Below are 20,048 nucleotides of genomic sequence, written 5' to 3'. Positions count from 1 at the left end.
CGAGGCCTAAACATCCAGGACCCCTCCCAACTACTTAATTCCTGCTCCTTATTTTACATATATTTGCATGAATCAAAAAATACTTACTCTGGTCTTATTGGGTCACTGTAGGTGGAGGGAAGCTAAGTCAGGCCTATTTCAAGCCTGCCTCCTTTTTCATGGCTTTTTTCTTTCTTATTTTTAGAGACAGGGTATCGCTCTGTCGCCCAAACTAGACTGCAGTCACGCGATCCTGGCTAGTCACTACAGCTAAGCGATCTCTCAAGTAGCTGGGACTACAGGCGAGGACCATCGCTCAGGCTAAACCAGCCTTCCATTTTTTTTTTTTTTCCAGACGGAGTCTCACTCTGTCGCCCAGGCCGCCGTTGTCTTCTTAGTGCACACTTCTCCCTTAGCCCCAGAAGTATTCATTTATTTATTTATTTATTTATTTATTTATTTACTTATTTACTTATTTATCTATTTGAGACGGAGTCTTTCTGTCGCCCAGGCTGGAGTGCAGTGGCGCGATCCGCCGCCTCCCGGGTTCACGCCATTCTCCTGCCTCAGCCTCCAGAGAAGCTGGGACTACAGGTGCCCGCCACCACGCCCGGCTAATTTTTTTGTAGTTTTAGTAGAGACGGGGTTTCACCGTGTTCGCCAGGATGGTCTGGATCTCCTGACCTCGTGATCTGCCCGCCTCGGCCTCCCAAAGTGCTGGGATTACAGGCGTGAGCCATCGCATCCGACCTTCTTGTTGTTTTTTGGTTTTGGTTTTGGTTTTTTGAGAAGGAACCTCTCTGTGTCGCCCAGAGGTCTGTCGCCTAGAGCAGCTCTTTGAAGGCTCTAAGCCTTTGTCCAGGCAGTTCCTTCTGCCTGGAATGCTGTTCCTCCTGTTGCTTTGCTGGCAAGTTCTTCATCCTTCAAAGATCACCTTTACACAGCCCCTCCGGCTCTTCTCGAATTAGAGCCTGGCCAATGTGGCAGGCTTCTTTGACCCTTAAAAAAAAAAACTGAGGGGTTGGGGGCAGTGGCTCACACTTGTAATCACAGCATTTTGGGAGGCTGAGGTGGGCGGATCACGAGGTTAAGAGTTGGAGATCAGCCTGGCCAATATGGTGAAATCCCGTCTCTACTAAAATTACAAAAAATTATCCGGGTGTGGTGGTGCACACGTGTAATCACAGCTACTCGGAAGGCTGAGGCAGAAGAATCGCTTGAACCCAGGAGGTGGAGGTTGCAGTGAGCCGAGATCCCGCCACTGCACTCCAGCCTGGGTGACAGAGCAAGATTCCATCTAAAAAAATAAAATAAATAAATAAACTGAGGCTTCAAGTGGCTCTTAAACATTTCTGGGGCTGGTGGGGTCGATGACTCATGCCTGTAATCCCAACACTTTGGGAGGGTGAGGCGGGTGGATCATCTGAGTTCAGGAGTTTAAGAGCAGCCTGGCCAACACGGCAAAAACCCATCTCTAGCCGGGTGCAGTGGCTCACGCCTGTAATCCCAGCACTTTGGGAGGCCAAGGCCGGCGGATTACTTGAGGTCAGGAGTTCAAGACCAGCCTGGCCAACATGGTAAAACCCTGTCTCTACTAAAAATACAAAAATTAACCAGGTGTTGTGGTGGGCACTTGTAATCCCAGCTACTCGGCAGGCTGAGGCAGGAGAATTGCTTGAACCCAGGAGGTGGAGGATGCAATGAGATCGCACTGCTGCACTCCAACCTGGGCAACAGAGCGAGACTCCATCTCAAAAAAAAAAAAAAAAAAAAAAGGTTGGGCGTGGTGGCTCACGCCTGTAATCCCAGCACTTTGGGAGGCCCAGGCGGGTGGATCACAAGGTCAGAAGATCGAGACCATCGTGGCTAACACGGCGAAACCCCGTCTCTACTAAAAATACAAAAAAATTAGGTGGGCGTGGTGGCGGGTGCCTGTAGTCCCAGCTACTCGGGAAGCTGAGGCAGGAGAATGGTATGAACCCGGGAGGCAAAGGTTGCAGTGAGCCAATATCGCACCACTGCACTCCAGCCTGGGCGACAGAGCGAGAAGAGAACTGTCAGCCCACAGTGAAGAGACAGGCAGAGAAGAAGAGTTCACAGGGGAGCCAAATAAAAGCCATATCAGGCCGGGCGCGGTGGCTCAAGCCTGTAATCCCAGCACTTTGGGAGGCCGAGGCGGGTGGATCACGAGGTCAGGAGATGGAGACTATCCTGGCTACCATGGTGAAACCCCGTCTCTACTAAAAATACAAAAAACTAGCCGGGCGTGGTGGCGGGCGCCTGTAGTCTCAGCTACTTGGGAGGCTGAGGCGGGAGAATGGCGTGAACCCGGGAGGCGGAGCTTGCAGTGAGCCGAGATCACGCCACTGCACTCCAGCTTGGGAGACACAGCGAGACTCCGTCTCAAAAAAAAAAAAAAAAAAAAAAAAAGCCATATCGGCTCAGGGGAACATTCTAGCTCTTTTTTTTTTTTCTTTCTTTTTGAGACAGGGTGTTGCCTTGTTACCCAGACTGGAGTGCAGTGGCGTGACCATGGCTCACTGCAGCCTCAACTTCCAGGTGTTAAGCAATCCTCCCACCTCAGCCTCCCGAGTAGCTGGGACTACAGGCATATGCCACCACTCCTGGCTAATTTTTATATTTTATGTAGAGACGGGGGTCTTGCCATGTTGCCCAGGCTTGTCTTAAACTCTTGGGCTCAAGCGATCTGCCTTCCTCAGCTTCCCAGAGTCCTGGGATTACAGGCATGAGCCATGGTGCTCGGCCCATTCTAGATCTTGAGAAATAAAATCCAAGAGTCAGAGCTAGAAGGGCCATAGGCTTGGAGGCTGAGACGAGGAGGGGCTGAAACCTTGGTAGTCAGGTATGTGTGCCCCGCTAGGGCTGCAGGAAGCTGCTGTCCTCAAAAAGGAAACAACACAATAACAAGTCACATGACCAGGGGAGGGGGTTTCCTGTTTCCTGGTCCCTCCCAGGCCAGGCTTGGCCAGCCCAGGCCTGACCAGGCAGTGGCCAGAGTGACCCCAAGACGGTGTCCAGGGACTCAGGCCTCTGATCAAGTTACCCCCAGAAGATCAGAGAGGTAGAGAGCTGAACCCGTCATTTAGGAGGGCCGCGGAGGAGAGGGAATTATTGAGATTGCATTTCCAGGCTCAAAGAGAGGAGGGAAGGGGACAAAGACGTAGTGAAGGTAAAGAAGGCAGAGAAGAAGGGGGAGATCCAGACAACCTTGTTAGGTAGTGAGCTGCCTGTCCAGGGAGGCATTCAAATGTGCCCAATCAACATTGATCACAAAATCCCTTCCTGAGGGGTAGTCAATGTCCCATTTCACAGCAGAGGAAATTGAGGTTGTCCCTTGTCCAGGACAACAAAGGCAAGAGGTCATGGCAGGCTGTGGTTTTAGGGGTTGACGAAGGAGAAGCATTCAGAGAGCACTGGCTTCTGGACAGCAATGAGTGCCCGGGCCACGCGGCCCCGAAGCCGGCGAGGGAGGCATGCTCCACCCGTAAGTGTCGCCCTCTCCCCTCCACACCCAGCTCCTGGGGACCCCAAGGTCCCGTCCTGCCTGGCTCAGAGCGGGGCCACGGGGGTCATTTGCAGGGTGAACTGGACCCCGTGGCTGAGAGTTCAGAGGAGATTGAGGCAGCCAGTGGGAGCTCCAAGCTCAGCTTTGCCCCACCTCCTGTGAGCTCCGGGCTGGAACAGCTGGGCCCCATGGAGGAGGTCAGTGGCCAAGGCCTAGGAAGCAGGTAAGACCCCCTTGGTCTGTGCCCTTCACTCCAGTCCAGATGCATCTTTGCCATCTGCAGATCTGCTGATGTGCCCTCTCTGCTCACACACCTACCATAGCTCCCTGTTGCCTTCAGCCTGACTTCTTTTTTTTTGAGTCTTGCTCTGTCACCCGGGCTGCAGTGCAGTGGCACAATCTCCACTCACAGCAACCTCTGCCTCCTGGGTTCAAGAGGGAGCCTCAGCTTCCCGAGTAGCTGGGATTACAGGTGTGTGCCACCACACCCAGCTAATTTTTGTATTTTTAGTGAGACAGGGTCTTGCCACGTTAGCCAGGCTGGTCTTGAACTCCTGACCTCAGGTGATCCCCCCACTTCGGCCTCCGAAAGTGCTGGGATTACAAGTGTGAGTCGCTGCCCCAGAAGACCCCATTTCCAGAATCTTCTGTCTCTCACCTTCAGGACTTTCCCAGTGCCCGTCACAGTCCAACTTACTATTCACTCTGCTTCGTAGCCCCAGGTCTCCCCTCCAACTTCTCCACCACCTCTGTCCAGCCTCTTCCCTGAATTCCCAGCCTCCCAGTCTCTCCCCGGGATGCAAGTCCCAGAACACGCAGCTCTTGCCAACTCTGCCCCGCTCACACCTCCCGAAGACCATGAAGTTTAAGCCCTAAGAATTCCCTGCCCTGGGCTGAGCGTTGTGGCCCATGCCTGTTATCGCAGAACTTTGGGAGGCCAAGTCGGGCGAATCACCTGAGGTCAGGAATTTGACATCAGCCTGGCCAACATGGTGAAACCCTGTCTCTACTAAAAATACAAAAATTAGCCGGGTGTGGTGGTGGGCACCTGTAATCCCAGCTACTTGGGGGACTGAGGCAGGAGAATCACTTGAACCCAGGAGGTGGAGGTTGCAGTGAGCTGAGATCGCACCACTGCACTCCAGCCTGGGCAACAGAGTGAGATTCTGTCTCAAAAAATAAAAAAGAATTCCCTGCCCAGCATGAAGCGACTCAAGTGCCTGAGTTGGTGTCCACAGGACCGACAAGAAGACGGATGGGGGCTCTGGCAGGGGACTGGCCTCAGCCCCCGAGGTGCCCCACAAACCTGCAGTGGAAGCCTACCAGGCCCCAGAAGCAGCCCTACAGTACAAGGAGACTGTGCCCCCTGGGATTGGGGCCCCCGATGTGTTTCAGACCCTCCAGCACGCTCTGAGCTCCCTGGAGGCAGCGGCTGCAGCCTGGCGCCACCGGCCCCCCAGCCATCCTGGGCCAATGGAGTTGGAAGACACAAGCAAAGGGGGACCAGGTCCCCTTGGGAAGCAGGAAGGGGCAGGGAGCAGCCAGCGAGAGGCAGCTCGCCTGGCTGAGAGGAATGCCTGGCTCCGGCTGGCCCTGAGTAGCCGAGAGGATGAGCTGGTCCGCACGCAGGCCTCCCTGGAGGCCATCCGAGCTGAGAAGGAGACGCTGCAGAAAGAGGTGAGTGGGGCCATCCTGTGTCCTATGTGGCTCTCTGTCTGAGGGAGGAGGCAGGCCCGATGTAGGCAATATTCATTCATCTGTTCATTCCAAAAACCTTTTGAGGCTGGGTGTGGTGGCTCACGCCTATAATCCCAGCACTTTGGGAGATGGAGGCACGAGGATCCTTTGAGGCCAGGAGTTCAAGACCAGCCTGGGCAACACAGCAAGACCCCTACCTCTGCAAAAAATAAAAAATAAAAATCAGCCAGGTTGGCCAGGCACGGTGGCTCACACCTGTAATCCCAGCACTTTGGGAGGCTGAGGTGGGCGTATCACAAAGTCAGGAGTTCAAGACCAGCTTGGCCAACATGGTGAAACCCCATCTCTACTAAAAATAAAAATAAATAAATAAATAAAAGCCAGGTGTGGTGGCATATGCCTGTAATTCCAGCTACTCAGGAGGCTGAGGCAGGAGAATCACTTGAACCCAGGTGATGGAGGTGGCAGTGAGCTGAGATCACATCAATGTACTCCAGTCTGGGGAACAGAGTGAGACTCTGTCTAAAAAAAAAAAAAAAAAAAAAAAAAAAATTCAGTCAGGTTGGCTGGGTGCGGTGGCTCATGCCTGTAATCTACACCAGCACTGTGGGAGGCCAAGGTGGGTGGATCCCTTGAGGCCAGGAGTTAGAGACCAGCCTGACCAATATGGTGAAACCCTGTCTTTACTAAAAATACAAAAATTAGCCAGGTGTGGTGGCACGTGCCTGTAATCCCAGCTACTCAGGAGGCTGAGGCAGGAGAATTGCTTGACACAATTCTGCAGCTACCAGGGAGGCTAAGGCACAAGAATCGCCTGATCCTAGGAGGCAGAGCTTGCAGTGAGCCGAGATCGCACCACTGCACTCCAGCCTGGGTGACGGAGAGAGACTGTCTCAAAAAAAAAAAAAAAAAAAAAAAGCCAGGCACGGTGGCTCACGCCTGTAATCCCAACACTTTGGGAGGCCGAGGTGGGCAGATCACAAGGTCAGCAGATCGAGACCATGCTGGCTAACATGGTGAAACCCCATCTCTACTAAAAATACAAAAAAATTTAGTCGGGCGTGCTGGCATGCACTGGTAGTCCCAGTCCCAGCTACTCGGGAGGCTGAGGCAGGAGAATTGCTTGAACTCAGGAAGCGGAAGTTGCAGTGAGCCGAGATCCCGCCATTGCACTCCAGCCTGACCGACAGAGGAAAACTCTCAAAAAAAAAAAAAAAGAAAAAAGAAAAGAAAAGAAAAGAAAAGAAAAAGAAAGAAAACTGAGGGTGGTGAGATCAGGCCCTGGGGTGGCAGCATGACTAGCCTGTTCAAGGAACCCGAAGGACGCCAGTGTGGCTGGAACACAGGGCGTAACAGGGAGAGTGTGGGGAGCCAGAACAGAGGGAGGACAAATGCAGATGGCGCAGGGCCTCGTGGGCTGCAAGGAGGCACTTCACTTGGGCTTTGCTCTGATTAAGGTGAGAGCCCCGGAGGGTTCTGAGCAGAGGAGGCCGTGCTCGACGCAGGTGTTCAGAGGCGCCCTCTGGTGGCAGAGGTAGGAACAGTCTGAGAGGGTGAGGGTGGACTCTTGGAGAGCCAGGAGGTGACTTCACTGGTCCAGACACGCAGGATGGTGGAGGTTGTGGAGGTGGAGAGATGCGGACGGATTCTGGGTGATGTGGAAGATGGAACTGACAGGTGTGAGCATGAAGGCTAGAGAGAACTTCAGGCTTTGGGACCTGAAGCACTAGAAGGGAGAGATGGAGGAGCTACAGGGTAGGCAGGTTTGGCTGGTGGTGACCAGATCTCTTTAGCCCTTGATAAGCTCCAGTGCCCATGAGACATCCACGTGGGGTCCTCAAGGGAGCAGCTGTATGTCTGAGTCCAGGGCTCAGGGGAGACAGCAGGGCAGGAGGGAGACACTTGAGCATCCTTAGCATGTAGGTGGCATTTAAAGCCATGTGGCTGCCGGGTGCAGTGGCTCATGCCTGTAATCCCAGCACTTAGGGAGGCTGAGGCAGGTGATCAACTGAGGTCAGGAGTTTGAGACCAGCCTGGCCAACATGGTGAAACCCCATCTCTACTGAAAATACAAAAATTTGTCAGGCATGATGGCAGATGCCCATAATCCCAGCTACTCAGGAGGCTGAGGCAGGAGAATCACTTGAACCCAGGAGGCAGAGGTTGCAGTGAGCTGAGACTGTGCCACTGCATTCCATCCTGGGTGACACAGCAAGACTCCATCTCAAAAATAAAAATAAAAATAGAAAAGTCATGTGGCTGAATGAAGTATTGAGAGGGAAACCCTCATCTCAGGCTGGTAGGAAAATTCGAGGCTATGGGAGCCCAGTCCAGGGATTCATTTTCCTCCACAGTGGGGCCCATTTTTCTGCTGGGAAAAATAAAATCCTCAGCAGCTGGCAAACATTCCCAAGGTCAGATAGTGAGATTTTTGGCAGGCTAAGTATCCAAGCCTCCTGCCTTCCAGCTAGGGTTCTTGCCACTTCCCCAAGAACAGGCCTTGGGGAGGGAAGGCTGGTGGTTGGTTTCAGCCCCTAGGCCTGACATTCCCCCTCATCCTTCCCAGGTTCAGGAGTTGCAGAATTCCCTCTTGAGGCTGGAGCCCTTCCCACGTCTTTCCCACAGCCAAGCAGGTGGCTCAGGCAGTGGTTCTACCAGCTCTGAGGCAGACAGGGAACCCTGGGAGACTCAGGTGAGTGTGAGAAGTTCAATCCCATGGTCTTGATGTCCTTAGTCTTCAAGGGGATGAGACTCAAATCTTTGTCATGGGATCCAACAGCTTCTGGGGTTGCAAAATGCCTACCATCCCAGGCTCTTGGTGACAATTGGGGTCAATTACATCACCTGTTCTTGGCAGGACTCCTTCTCCCTGGCTCACCCCCTGCTTCGGCGCCTCCGCAGCCATTCCAGCACCCAGATCCTTGGGTCTCTTCCCACCCAGTCCCTCAGTCCTGAGATGCACATCATGGAAGCCCAGATGGAGCAACTCCGAGGGTAAGAGACTCAAATGCTGAGCTCATAAGGGCACAGGCACCTCCTCCAGCTGAGTTAGAAGGCCTGGAGTCTGAAGCTGCAACAGGAGGGAGGGTAAGGGTGGAAATTGAGGCCTGACTGCCTTAGAAGGCCTCTGACTTTCCCTCTTCCCCACCTTCGGGGACAGGAGCATTGAGAAGCTCAAATGCTTTAACCGTCTGCTATCGGCTGTGCTCCAGGGATACAAGGGCCACTGTGAGGGCCTCAGCATGCAGCTAGGCCAGCGGGAGGCTGAGGCCACAGCATTGCATCTGGCCTTGCAGTACAGGTCAGTGCACCCTGCCAGTGATGTCACCAGCTGGGGAGGGAATGGGCTTTCTGAGGATGGCCCCAATCCACAGAACCCTCACTGGAGAGCACCTTCCCCACTTCAGAAATTAATTTTTTTTTTTTTTTTTTGGGACAGAGTCTTGCTGTGTCACCCAGGCTGGAATGCAGTGGCGAGATCTCAGCTCACTGCAACCTCTGCCTCCTGGGTTCAAATGACACTCATGTCTCAGCCTCCTGAGTAGCTGGGATTGCAGGTGTATGCCACTATACCCAGCTAATTTTTGTATTTTTAGTAGAGATGGGTTTCACCATATGGGCCAGGCTAGTCTCGAACTCCTGACATCATGATCCGCTCGACTCGGCCTCCCAAAGGGCTGGGATTACAGGTGTGAGCCACCTTGCCTGGCCCAGAAATTAACTTAAGGCAATTTTAGTTCAGGGTTGGTAAGGGAGTCTACATGCTTCCAGAGTTGAGGACAGTGGGGAGAAGAGGAGTTCAGGAGCAAGTGGGGACTGGCACCTATAGAGTGAGATGTAGCTAAGCATTTTTTTTTCTCTCTTTCTTTTTTTTTGAGACAGAGTCTAGCTCTGTCACCCAGGCTGGAGTGCAGTGGTGCCCTGTTGGCTCACTGCAACCTCCACCTCCCTGGTTCAAGCGATTCTCCTGCCTCAGCCTCCTGAGTAGCTGGAACTACAGGTGCGTACCACCACACCTTGCTAATCTTTGTATTTTTAGTAGAGACGGGGTTTCACCACGTTGGTCAGGCTGGTCTCGAACTCCTGACCTCAGGTAATCCTCCCGCCTCAGCCTCCCAAAGTGCTAGGACTACAGGTGAGGGCCATTGCACCCAGCCAAGCTGAGTGTCCTGAAGCACTCAGAACCAGTGTCCCACAGTGAGCACTGTGAAGAGGCATACAGGGTTCTTCTTGCTCTGCGGGAGGCCAATTCAGAAGCAGGAGACGAAGCCCCCACGAGTGACCTGCAAGCAGCTGAAGAGGAAGCATGGAGGCTGCTGGCACAAGAGGAGGCCACCATGGATGCAGGGGCACGGCAGAATCCACAGCCAAGGTACCTCCCCGGAACCCTGGGAACTGGCCTGGTTGAGGAGTGGGGTCTTGACTGGGGAATGGGGCTCCCAGAACTCACCATGTTTGGGGGCTTGGTGTGGCTGTGTCCAGCAAGGTCGGTATGGAGCACACTGTAGTTGGTTGACATGAGGCTCAACTGCAGTTGGCCTGTTGCTACTTGACAAAGTTAGCATGGTGGTTGACAGATATTGCAGTTGGCGTGAAGATGGATAATGATGCCTACTGGTTAAAACTGGCACCCACAGCCGGGCACAGTGGCTCACGCCTGTAATCCCAGCACTTTAGGAGGCCAAGGCAGGCAGATCGCTTGAGCTCAGTAGTTCAAGACCAGCCCTTGTAACATGGCAAAAGTCCTTTTCTACCAAAACTACAAATAAATTAGCCGGGTGTGCCCATGTAGTCCCAGCTACTTGGGAGGCTGAGGTGGGAGGAAGCCTTGAGTCTGGGAGGTGGAGGCTGCAGTGAGCTGAGATTGCACCACTGCACTCCAGCCTGGGTGACAGAGTGAGACCCTGGTTTTTTTTTTTTTTTTTTTTTTTTTTTTTTGAGACGGAGTCTGGCTCTGTCGCCCAGGCTGGAGTGCAGTGGCTGGATCTCAGCTCACTGCAAGCTCTGCCTCCCGGGTTTGCGCCATTCTCCTGCCTCAGCCTCCCGAGTAGCTGGGACTACAGGCGCCCGCCACCTCGCCCGGCTATTTTTTTGTATTTTTTAGTAGAGACAGGGTTTCACCGTGTTAGCCAGGATGGTCTCGATCTCCTGACCTCGTGATCTGCCCGTCTCGGCCTCCCAAAGTGCTGGGATTACAGGCTTGAGCCACCGCGCCCGGCCAAGACCCTGGTTTTTGTTTTGTTTTGAGACGAATTTTCACTCTTGTCACCCAGGCTGGAGTCCAATAGTCTGATCTCGGCTCACTGCAACCTCCGCCTCCCAGGTTCAAGCGATTCTCCTGCCTCAGCCTCCCGAGTAGGTGGGATTACAGGCTCCCACTATCATGCCTGGCTAATTTTGAATTTTCAGTAGAGATGGGGTTTCTCCATATTGGTCAGGCTGGTCTCGAACTCCCGACCTCAGGTGATCCACTTGCCTCTGCCTCCCAAAGTGCTGGGATTACAGGCGTGAGGCACCGTGCCCAGCCCCAGCTAATTATTTTATAAAGACGGATTCTCACTCTGTTGCCTATGCTGCTCTCAAACTTCTGGCTTCAAGCAATCCTCCCGCCTCAGCCTCCCAAAGTGCTGGGGTTACAGGCGTGCATCACCACACCTGACCAAAATGTGGTCTTGATGGAAGATGGTGCCTAGTGGGGTACGTTGGTGTGACAGGGGCCACCACAGATGGCAAAGACTCCGTCGTGGCCAGTGAGATGGAAGATGATGGACCCTACCAGGATTGGCATGAAGTTAACCCACCTATGCCTGCCGGTGTTAACATAGGCACATCTTCTGTTTTCTGTAGCCCTGAGGGCAGCAGTGTGGATAAGCCCACACCACAGGAAGTGGCTTTCCAGCTCCGAAGCTATGTCCAGCGTCTCCAGGAGCGCCGTTCTCTAGTGAAGATTCTCTCAGAGCCTGGCCCCACCTTGGCATCCATGCCCACTGTGCCCCGTGCAGAAGCCATGGTACAGGCCATTCTGGGGACCCAGTCTGGCCCAGCTCTTCCCCGACTGGAGAAGACACAAATTCAGCAGGACCTGGTGGCCACAAGGGTACAAATGGGCTGTGGTCACTGTCAGTTTTTCTTGATGGGACAAAATCCTTTACTGAGGTTGGGGGATCAAGGAGCAAAGGAGAATTCTCCTGGGCTGGGTGCAGGCATTGTGAAGGAGAATTGGAACTGGGGTTTTGAGGGATTAATAGGAGTTTGTCTTCTGGGGTTCATTGTCTCAATAGACTACAAATCTGGCTCTCCAAAATGCCCTTCGTATGGGAAGAGATGGGAGCAAAGAACACAGTCTTGGGTTTGTAGCTTGGCATGAAAACCTTGAGGTTCTCAAGCTGGAGAAACTCCAGAAGCTTTGACAGAACTGCTCTATGACCTATGTAAGCTACTTGCCCTCTAGGAAATGCCATTTCTACAGCTGTGGTTTTTTTTTTTTTTTTTGAGACGGAGTCTCGCTCTGTCACCCGGGCTGGAGTGCAGTGGCCGGATCTCAGCTCACTGCAAGTTCCGCCTCCCGGGTTCACGCCATTCTCCTGCCTCAGCCTCCCGAGTAGCTGGGACTACAGTAGCCCGCCACCTCGCCCGGCTACTTTTTTTTTGTTTTGTTTTGTTTTGTTTTGTTTTTTTGTATTTTTTAGTAGAGACGGGGTTTCACCGTGTTAGCCAGGATGGTCTCGATCTCCCGACCTTGTGATCCGCCCATCTCGGCCTCCCAAAGTGCTGGGATTACAGGCTTGAGCCACCGCGCCTGGCCACAGCTGTGGTTTTTATGGGAGGAAGATATTTCCACCTCACAAGAACATGGTGATCCTGGCGAACCCGGTGAAACCCCGTCTCTACTAAAAAATACAAAAAACGGCCGGGCGCGGTGGCTCAAGCCTGTAATCCCAGCACTTTGGGAGGCCGAGACGGGCGGATCACGAGGTCAGGAGTTCGAGACCATCCTGGCTAACACGGTGAAACCCCGTCTCTACTAAAAAGTACAAAAAACTAGCCGGGCGAGGTGGCGGGCGCCTGTAGTCCCAGCTACTCAGGAGGCTGAGGCAGGAGAATGGCGGGAACCCGGGAGGCGGAGCTTGCAGTGAGCTGAGATCTGGCCACTGCACCCCAGCCTGGGTGACAGAGCGAGACTCCGTCTCAAAAAAAAAAAAAAAAAAAAAAAAAAAAATACAAAAAACTAGCTGGGCGAGGTGGCGGGCACCTGTAGTCCCAGCTACTTGGGAGGCTGAGGCAGGAGAATGGCATAAACCCGGGAGGCGGAGCTTGCAGTGAGCTGAGATCCGGCCACTGCACTCCAGCCTGGGTGACAGAGCGAGACCCCGTCTCACCAAAAAAAAAAAAAAAAAAAGAACATGGTGAAGGTCCTAGTTTGTTTTTTGTTTTTTTTTTTTTGAGACAGAGTCTTGCTCTCACCCAGGCTGAAGTGCTGTGGCGCTATCTCGGCTCACTGCAGCCTCTGCCCCCACCGGGTTCAAGTGATTCTCCTGCCTCAGCCTCCTGAGTAGCTGAGATTACAGTTGTGCACCACCACACCAGGCTATTTTTTGTATTTTCTGTGGAGACGGGGTTTCGCCATGTTGGCCAGGCTGGTCTCGAACTCCTGACCTCAGGTAATCCACCCACTTTGGCCTCCCAAAGTGCTGGGATTACAGGCATGAGCCACCGTGCCCAGCCAAAGGTCACAGTTTTTGTCTGAATAGGCCTCAGTGGGTGCCTCTTGGGGCCTCAGTTTCCCTGCAGTTGACCGTAGAAGCAGAAATTCTCTCCCCTCTCCTTGGTCCCGCAGGAGGCCCTGACGGACCTGATGCTTCGGCTGCAGCTGGTGAGGCGTGAGAAGCGGGGCCTAGAGCTGCGGGAGGCTGCCCTCCGAGCTCTGGGTCCAGCTCACGTGCTCCTGCTGGAGCAGCTGCGGTGGGAACGGGCGGAGCTCCGGACTGGTGGGGCAAACAGCAGTGGTGGACATAGCAGCGGAGGTGGCAGCAGTGGGGACGAGGAAGAGTGGTATCAGGTGAGCCGCCCTGCCTGAACCTGGTAGGGGTAGTAGCTTACTAATGAGAACATAGCCCTTGTCAATCACAGACCCCCTTTTTTTTTTTTTTTTTTTTGAGACGGAGGTTTGCTCTTGTTGCCTAGGCTGGAATGCAATGTTGCTATCTCTGCTCACCGCAACCTACGCCTCCCAGGTTCAAGTGATTCTCCTGTCTCAGCCTCCTGAGTAGCTGGCATTACAGACACACACCACCACATCTAGCTAATTTTTGTATGTTTTGTAGAGATGCAGTTTCACCATGTTGGCCAGGCTGGTCTCGAACTCCTGGCCTCAAATGTTTCGCCTGCCTCCGCCTCCCAAAGTGCTGAGATTACAGGCATGAGTCGCTGCGCCTGTCCTTAATGCAGCTCTTTGAATCATCTCTCCCACCTCCAAGCCTTTGTACATTCTGTGTCCCTGCCAGGAACTTCCCTCTTTGTGTCATAAAGTCCTTGACCTCCTGTAGATCTCAGCTTAGACATCACCTCCTCAAGGAAACCCTCCTGGAGTGACTTCAGATGAGGTTTCCTGTTATTTATTTCCCTTATCAGGTTACCCAGGCAGGGTGGTCCCAGCTACTGGGGAGGCTGAGGTGGGAGAATCACTTGAACCCAGGAGTTGGAGGCTTCAGCGAGCCACAATTACGTCATTTCACTCCAGCCTGGGCCACAGAGCGAGACCTCATCTCTCTTTATTTATTTAGTTTTTGAGATAGAGTTTTGCTCTTGTCGCCCAGGCTGGAGTGCGATAGTACAGTCTTAGCTCACTGCAGCCTCCGCCTCCCGGATTCAAGCAATTCTTCTGCCTCAGCCTCCCAAGTAGCCGGGATTAAAGGCGTCTGCCACCGTGCCCAAATGTTTATTTATTTATTTATTTATTTAGAGACGGAGTGTTGCTCTGTTGCCCAGGCTGGAGTGCAGTGGCACAATCTCGGCTCACTGCAACCTCCGCCTCCCAAGTTCAAGCGATTCTCCTGTCTTAGCCTCCTGAGTAGCTGGGATTACAGGGGTCTGCCACCATGCCAAGCTAATTTTTGTATATTTAGTAGAGACAGAGTTTCACCATGTTGGCCAGGCTGGTCTTGAACTCCTGACTTCAAGTGATCCACCCGTCTCGGCCTCCCAAAGTTCTGGGATTACAGGCGTGAGCTACCACACCTGGCCCCTAAATTTTATTTTTAGAGATGAGGTTCGAGACCAGCCTGGCCAACATAGTGAAACCCCGTCTCTACTAAAAATACAAACAGTAGCCAGGTCTGGTGGCATATGTCTGTAATGCCAACTACTTGAAAGGCTGAGGCAGGAGAATCGCTTGAACCTGGGAGGCAGAAGTTGCTGTCAGCCAAGATCGTGCCACTGTACCCCAGCCTGGGTGGCAGAGTGAGACTCTGTCTCAAAAAAAAAAAAAAATTTTTTTTTTTAAATTAAATAAGATATTTCCCTTATCAGAGTGTAATTTCGCTCTTATTGGGGTATGGAACCAGACGGGGGTCTCTGAGAGCACAGCAGCTGCCACTGTCTGGGCAGCTTCAATGTCCAGTGAGGGCCAAGCACGGACTTGGCCCAGGTTAATGTCACTTTGTTGTCTTCTCTCTCCCTTAGGGCCTTCCTGCTGTCCCTGGTGGCACCAGTGGCATTGATGGTGGCCAGGTGGGCAGGGCCTGGGACCCAGAGAAGTTAGCCCAGGAACTGGCAGCATCGCTCACCAGGTGTGTGGCTGGGTGGGGATGGGCAGCCTATGTGACAGCCCCCGGGGGGGCTGTCTGCAGCAGAAGCTAAGGTGTACCCCTGTGTACAGGTGTGTTTACATGACAATACTGTGGGCAGGTGGGTAGGAGGAGACGTGGGAAATAGGATGGGCTAGGGCTGTGAGCCCTCCTCTTCCCCTTCGCAACAGGACGCTGGACCTGCGGGAGCAGCTGCAGTCTCTGCGCAGGGAGCTGGAACGGGTGGCTCAGAAGGGGCGAGCCAGACGGTCTCAGAGTGCCGAGCTGAACAGGGATTTATGCAAAGCCCACAGGTGGGACCCCTGTTCTGCATCCCTCCAATCCCCCTGGCACCATCCCCCACCAGGATCTCAGAAGTATCCCTGGCTCTCTCTGGGCCTTAGCCTTCCCCGCTGCCCCAAAATAGGCAATAAAGGCCAGGCACAGTGGCTCATACCTGTAATCCCATGTTGGGAGGCTGAGGCTGGCAGATCACCTGAGGTCAGGAGTTTGAGACCAGCCTGGCCAATGTGGTGAAACCCCATCTCTACTAAAAGTACAAAAATTAGCTGGGCATCTTGGCACATGCCTGTAATTCCAGCTACTTGGAAGAAAGGAGAATTGCTTAAACCCAGGAGTTGGAGGTAGCCGTGAGCAGAGATCACACCACTGCACTCCAGCTTGAGCGACAGAGCAAGACTCTGTCTCAAAAAAAGAAACAACAGGCTGGGCCAGGCACAGTGGCTCATGCCTGAAATCCCAGCACTTTGGGAGGCCAAGGCGGGCAGATCACCTGAGGCCGGGAGTTCGAGACCAGCCTGACCAACATGGAGAAACCCCATCTCTACTAAAAATACAAAATTAGCCAGGCGTGGTGGCGCATGCCTGTAATCCCAGCTACTTGGTAGGCTGAGGCAGGAGAATCGCTTAAACCCGGGAGACAGAGGTTGCAGTGAGCCAAGATCAGGCCATTGCACTCCAGCCTGGGCAACAAGAGCAAAACTCCATCTCAAAAAAACAACAACAGGCCGGGCGCGGTGGCTCAAGCCTGTAATCCCAGCACTTTGGGAGGCCGAGACGGGCGGATCACAAGGTCAGGAGATCGAGACCATCCTGGCTAACACGGAGAAACCCCGTCTCTACTAAAAAAATACAAAAAACTAGCCGGGCGAGGTGGCGGGCGCCTGTAGTCCCAGCTACTCGGGAGGCTGAGGCAGGAGAATGGCGCAAACCCGGGAGGCGGAGCTTGCAGTGAGCTGAGATCCAGCCACTGCACTCCAGCCTGGGCGACAGAGCCAGACTCCGTCTCAAAAAAAAAAAAAAAAAAAAAAAAAAAAAAAAAAAAAAACAACAACAAGAAAAAACAGGCTGGGCACAGTGGCTCACACTTGTAATCCCAGCACTTTGGGAGGCCAAGGCAGGCGGATCACCTGAGGTCAGGAGTTCAAGACCAGCCTAGGCAACATGGTGAAACCCTGTCTCTATTAAAAAATACAAAAAAATTAGCTGGGCATGGTGGCGGGTACCTGTAATCCCAGCTACTTGGGAGGCTGAGGCAGGAGCACTGCTTGAACCCAGGAGGCAGAGGTTGTAGTGAGGGGAGATCTTACCATTGCACTCCAGCCTGGGCGACAAGAGCGAAATTCTGTCTCAAACAACAACAACAACAACAAAAAGACCAGTTAGCTGGGACCCTGGGAGACCCAATGTGAAAAAGCCCCCATTCTGGGAGTGGGAGTACATGGCCCCTGCCTTGGGTGGAGTCGGGGGCTATTTCTTGACCCAGCCCACCCACCCCTTCCAGCGCCCTGGTCCTGGCCTTGCGAGGAGCCCACCGGAAGCAGGAAGAGCAATGCCGGAAGTTGGAGCAGCAGATGGCACTCATGGAGGCTCAGCAGGCTGAGGAGGTGGCGGTGCTCGAAGCCACTGCAAGGGCCCTGGGGAAACCCAGGCCGCCCCCCCCGCCTCCCCAGCTTGGGGATACCGTTCTGTAGGCCCCTTACCCAGCCATGTCTGGACATGCCAGACCGCTGTGGCATGTCATAAACTATCCTGGAGTGACATCATGTCATGTTGCATGATTTGGCATGTTGGGGCACATTTGGCATGAGGGAAGCTGGTGCACATGGGTGTCCAGGGCCTGATGGGTGTGGCCACGCAATGCAGAAAGACTTGGGTGTCTTTGGCCTGGCACCAAGTGGAATGTGAACTTCACATCAGTGGGGTCAGGCCAGAAGCAACCTGGGCTGTGGGACCAGGTCTCTGGGACTGACGAATTTTGGAGGTCCGTGAGGTTGCATAGCCACAGCTGAAGTTCCAACTGGCCTGTCTCCTGAAGCCCAGGGAGGGATTCATGGGGACTGGACAAAGCTTCTCCTGGCAGCTCCTTCCCAAGGAGATGCTGGGTTTGGCTGGCAGATTTTCCTGAAGGGGGCCGGGCGCAGTGGTGCACGCCTATAATCCCAGCACTTTGGGAGGCCAACGTGGGTGGATCACTAGAGCCCAGGAGTTCAAGACCAGCCTGGACAACGTGGTAAAACCCCATGTCTACAAAAAAAAAAAAATACAAAAATTAGCCAGGCATGGTGGCATGTGCCTGTAAAGCTATCTAGGAGGCTAAAGTGGGAGGATCACTTGAGCTTGAGAAGCAGAGGTTGCAGTGAGCTGAGATCACACCACTGCACTCCAGTCTGGGTGACAGAGTAAGACCCTGTCTCAAAAAAACAAAACAGGCTGGGTGTGGTGACTCACGCCTGTAATCCCAGCACTTTGGGAGGCTGAGGCGGGGAGGATCACCTGAGGTCAGGAGATTGAGACTAGCTTGGCCAACATGGCAAAACCCCTGTCTCTACTAAAAATACAAAAATTAGCTGGGTGTGGTGGTGCATGCCTGTAGTCCCAGCTACTCAAGGAGGCTGAGGCAGGATAATTGCTTGAACCCGGGAGGCAGACATTGCAGTGAGCTGAGATCACGCCACTGCACTCCAGTCTGGGTGACAGAATAGGACCTTGTCTCAAAAACACAAAACAGGCCGGGTGCGGTGGCTCACACCTGTAATCCCAGCACTTTTGGAAGCTGAGGCGGGCAGATCATGAGGTCAGGAGATGGAGACCATCCTGGCTAACACGGTGAAACCCCGTCTCTACTAAAAATACACAAAATTAGCCGGGCGCAGTGGCAGGCACCTGTAGTCCCAGCTACTCAGGAGGCTGAGGCAGGAGAATGGCATGAACCCAGGAAGCAGAGCTTGCAGTGAGCCGAGATCGTGCCACTGCACTCCAGCCTGGGTGACAGAGCGAGACTCCGTCTCAAAAAAAAAAAAAACAGGGCCAGGCACAGTGGCTCACGCCTGTAATCCCAGCATTTTGGGAGGCCAAGGCGGGTGAAGGCGGGTGGATCACAAGGTCAAAAGATAAAGTCCAACATAGTTAAACCCCATCTGTACTAAAAATACAAAAATTAGCTGGTCGTGGTGGTGCATGCCTGTAATCCCAGCTACTTGGGAGGCTGGGGCAGGAGAATCACTTGAACCAGGGAGTCGGAGGTTGCAGTGAGCCGAGGTTGCGCCACTGCACTCCAGCCTGGTGACAAAGCGAGAGTCCGTCTCAAACAACAACAACAGGCCGGATGTGGTGGTTCATGCCTGTAATCCCAGCACTTTGGGAGGCCGAGGCAGGGAGGATCACCTGAGGTCAGGAGTTTGAGACCAGCTTGGCCAACATGGTGAAACCGCCGTCTCTACTAAAAATACAAAAATTAGCTGAGTGTGGTGGCGCATGCCTGTAGTCCCAGCCACTAGGGAGGCTGAGGCAGGATAATTGCTTGAACCTGAGAGGCGGGAGTTGCAGTGAACTGAGATAGCGCCAATGCTTTTCAGCCTGGGCAACAAGAGCAAAACTCTGTCTCTAAATAAATAAATAAATAAAACACAAAACAAAACAAAAAGGAGGATGCCTATATTCCAGAGGGAAGACTGAAGCTGGAATGGTTCAGATTCAGGATGATGAGTTGCTACTAACTCAAAGCTAAGGTCAAGGGTTTCTGGACTCCATGTAGTCGAACTTGCCTGTAATCCCAGTGTCTCAGGAGGCTGAAGCAGGAGGACTGCTTGAGCCCAGGGGTTTAAGACCAGCTTAGGCAAAATAGGAGAGTCTGTTTCAAAAATAAATAAATAAAATAAGGTAAAGGGTTTCTGGGTGGGGGACAGGCATAGCAAAGGTAACAGTCTGGGACTCAGGTGGCATTGTACTTCAAGAGAAACTCAGAACGAATGCCAATGGGGGCCAGTTCCAGCTTTCTCCTGGGGGCCCAGGAGCTGTGGGAAGTGTCAGGTTAATAGCAGGCAATGGATTAGCACATCATTTGCATAAGCCATATCTCCCCGCCCCTCCACACCAGAACTGGCTGAGTCCGGGAAAGGGGAGCTTGGAATGATCCAGCCAGGCTTGGATTAGTGGCCAGCTGTCCCCCTTCAGGGCGGCAGCTGAAACCCAAGACGGGGATTAGAAAGGTTTTCATTCCCAGCCTTGGGGGCGGGTGCTCCACGCCTCACCTGTGCAGGTGTGTTCACCGCCTCTCCCAGGGCAGGACCACGCCAGCCTGAGATCAGCGCCAGCCAGCGGCCTGGACTCGAATCCAGTCAACCTGACCCCAGAAACAGAACAAGAAGTATGATAGGGAGCACAGTCCCCTCCAGCGAGGTCTGGGGCTAGTGACCTTCCGACCTACACGCTGTTCCTGGACTTGGGCCAACTTTGAAAAAAGCAGGGAAACGGAGGCAGACCACCTTGCTCGTTTTGGGGTGGGGCAGAGAAGCGGAATTTCTTCTCTGTATCCCGCCAACCCCCAGAATCTAACCCCCTGTGTTCTTGGTCCCACCAGGTAGTTGCCTGTGGAGGGGGCAAAGGGAGCCAAGGTCACATGTGGCCGGGGGGGGGGGTGGGGGTGGGGACAGGTTCCCAGGCTGCCCCAGCAGGATCTGGCCATTCCCACTGGTGCTCCCTCGGCAGATGGGCCTAGGCCCCTTTGTCCCCAGTTTGCGGCCGCCTCAAGGTCAAAT

General features: G+C 53.5%; 2 protein-coding genes across 8 annotated transcripts in view; one reads left to right on the top strand and one right to left on the bottom strand.

Moving 5' to 3' along the window:
• Positions 1-20,048, bottom strand: part of DDA1 (DET1 and DDB1 associated 1) — an 87,278-nt gene that overhangs the window by 53,978 nt on the left and 13,252 nt on the right. The gene's annotated exons all lie outside the window — the stretch shown is intronic.
• USHBP1 (USH1 protein network component harmonin binding protein 1) lies at positions 2,987-17,054 on the top strand. 7 transcript variants are annotated; one of them, XM_001113384.4, is made up of 13 exons: positions 2,987-3,061; positions 3,383-3,484; positions 3,580-3,728; positions 4,744-5,182; positions 7,770-7,895; positions 8,061-8,197; positions 8,364-8,504; positions 9,402-9,575; positions 11,051-11,300; positions 13,041-13,262; positions 14,885-14,991; positions 15,180-15,302; positions 16,793-17,054. In XM_001113384.4, exons 2-13 carry the CDS (start codon positions 3,431-3,433, stop codon positions 16,980-16,982), a joined length of 2,112 nt encoding a protein of 703 aa, XP_001113384.3. In that variant the 5' UTR covers positions 2,987-3,061; positions 3,383-3,430; the 3' UTR covers positions 16,983-17,054. The 7 variants fall into 7 exon arrangements, with proteins under 7 accessions (XP_001113384.3, XP_077834396.1, XP_077834399.1 ...); XM_077978270.1 differs by having other exon boundaries at positions 4,025-5,182; XM_077978273.1 differs by having other exon boundaries at positions 3,580-3,890; positions 4,622-5,182.

This window comes from Macaca mulatta, chromosome 19, assembly GCF_049350105.2.
Source record: "Macaca mulatta isolate MMU2019108-1 chromosome 19, T2T-MMU8v2.0, whole genome shotgun sequence".
Taxonomy (NCBI): Eukaryota; Metazoa; Chordata; class Mammalia; order Primates; family Cercopithecidae; genus Macaca; species Macaca mulatta.
Note: the sequence above shows the minus strand (reverse complement) of the source record. Positions and strands in the feature narration are given on the sequence as shown.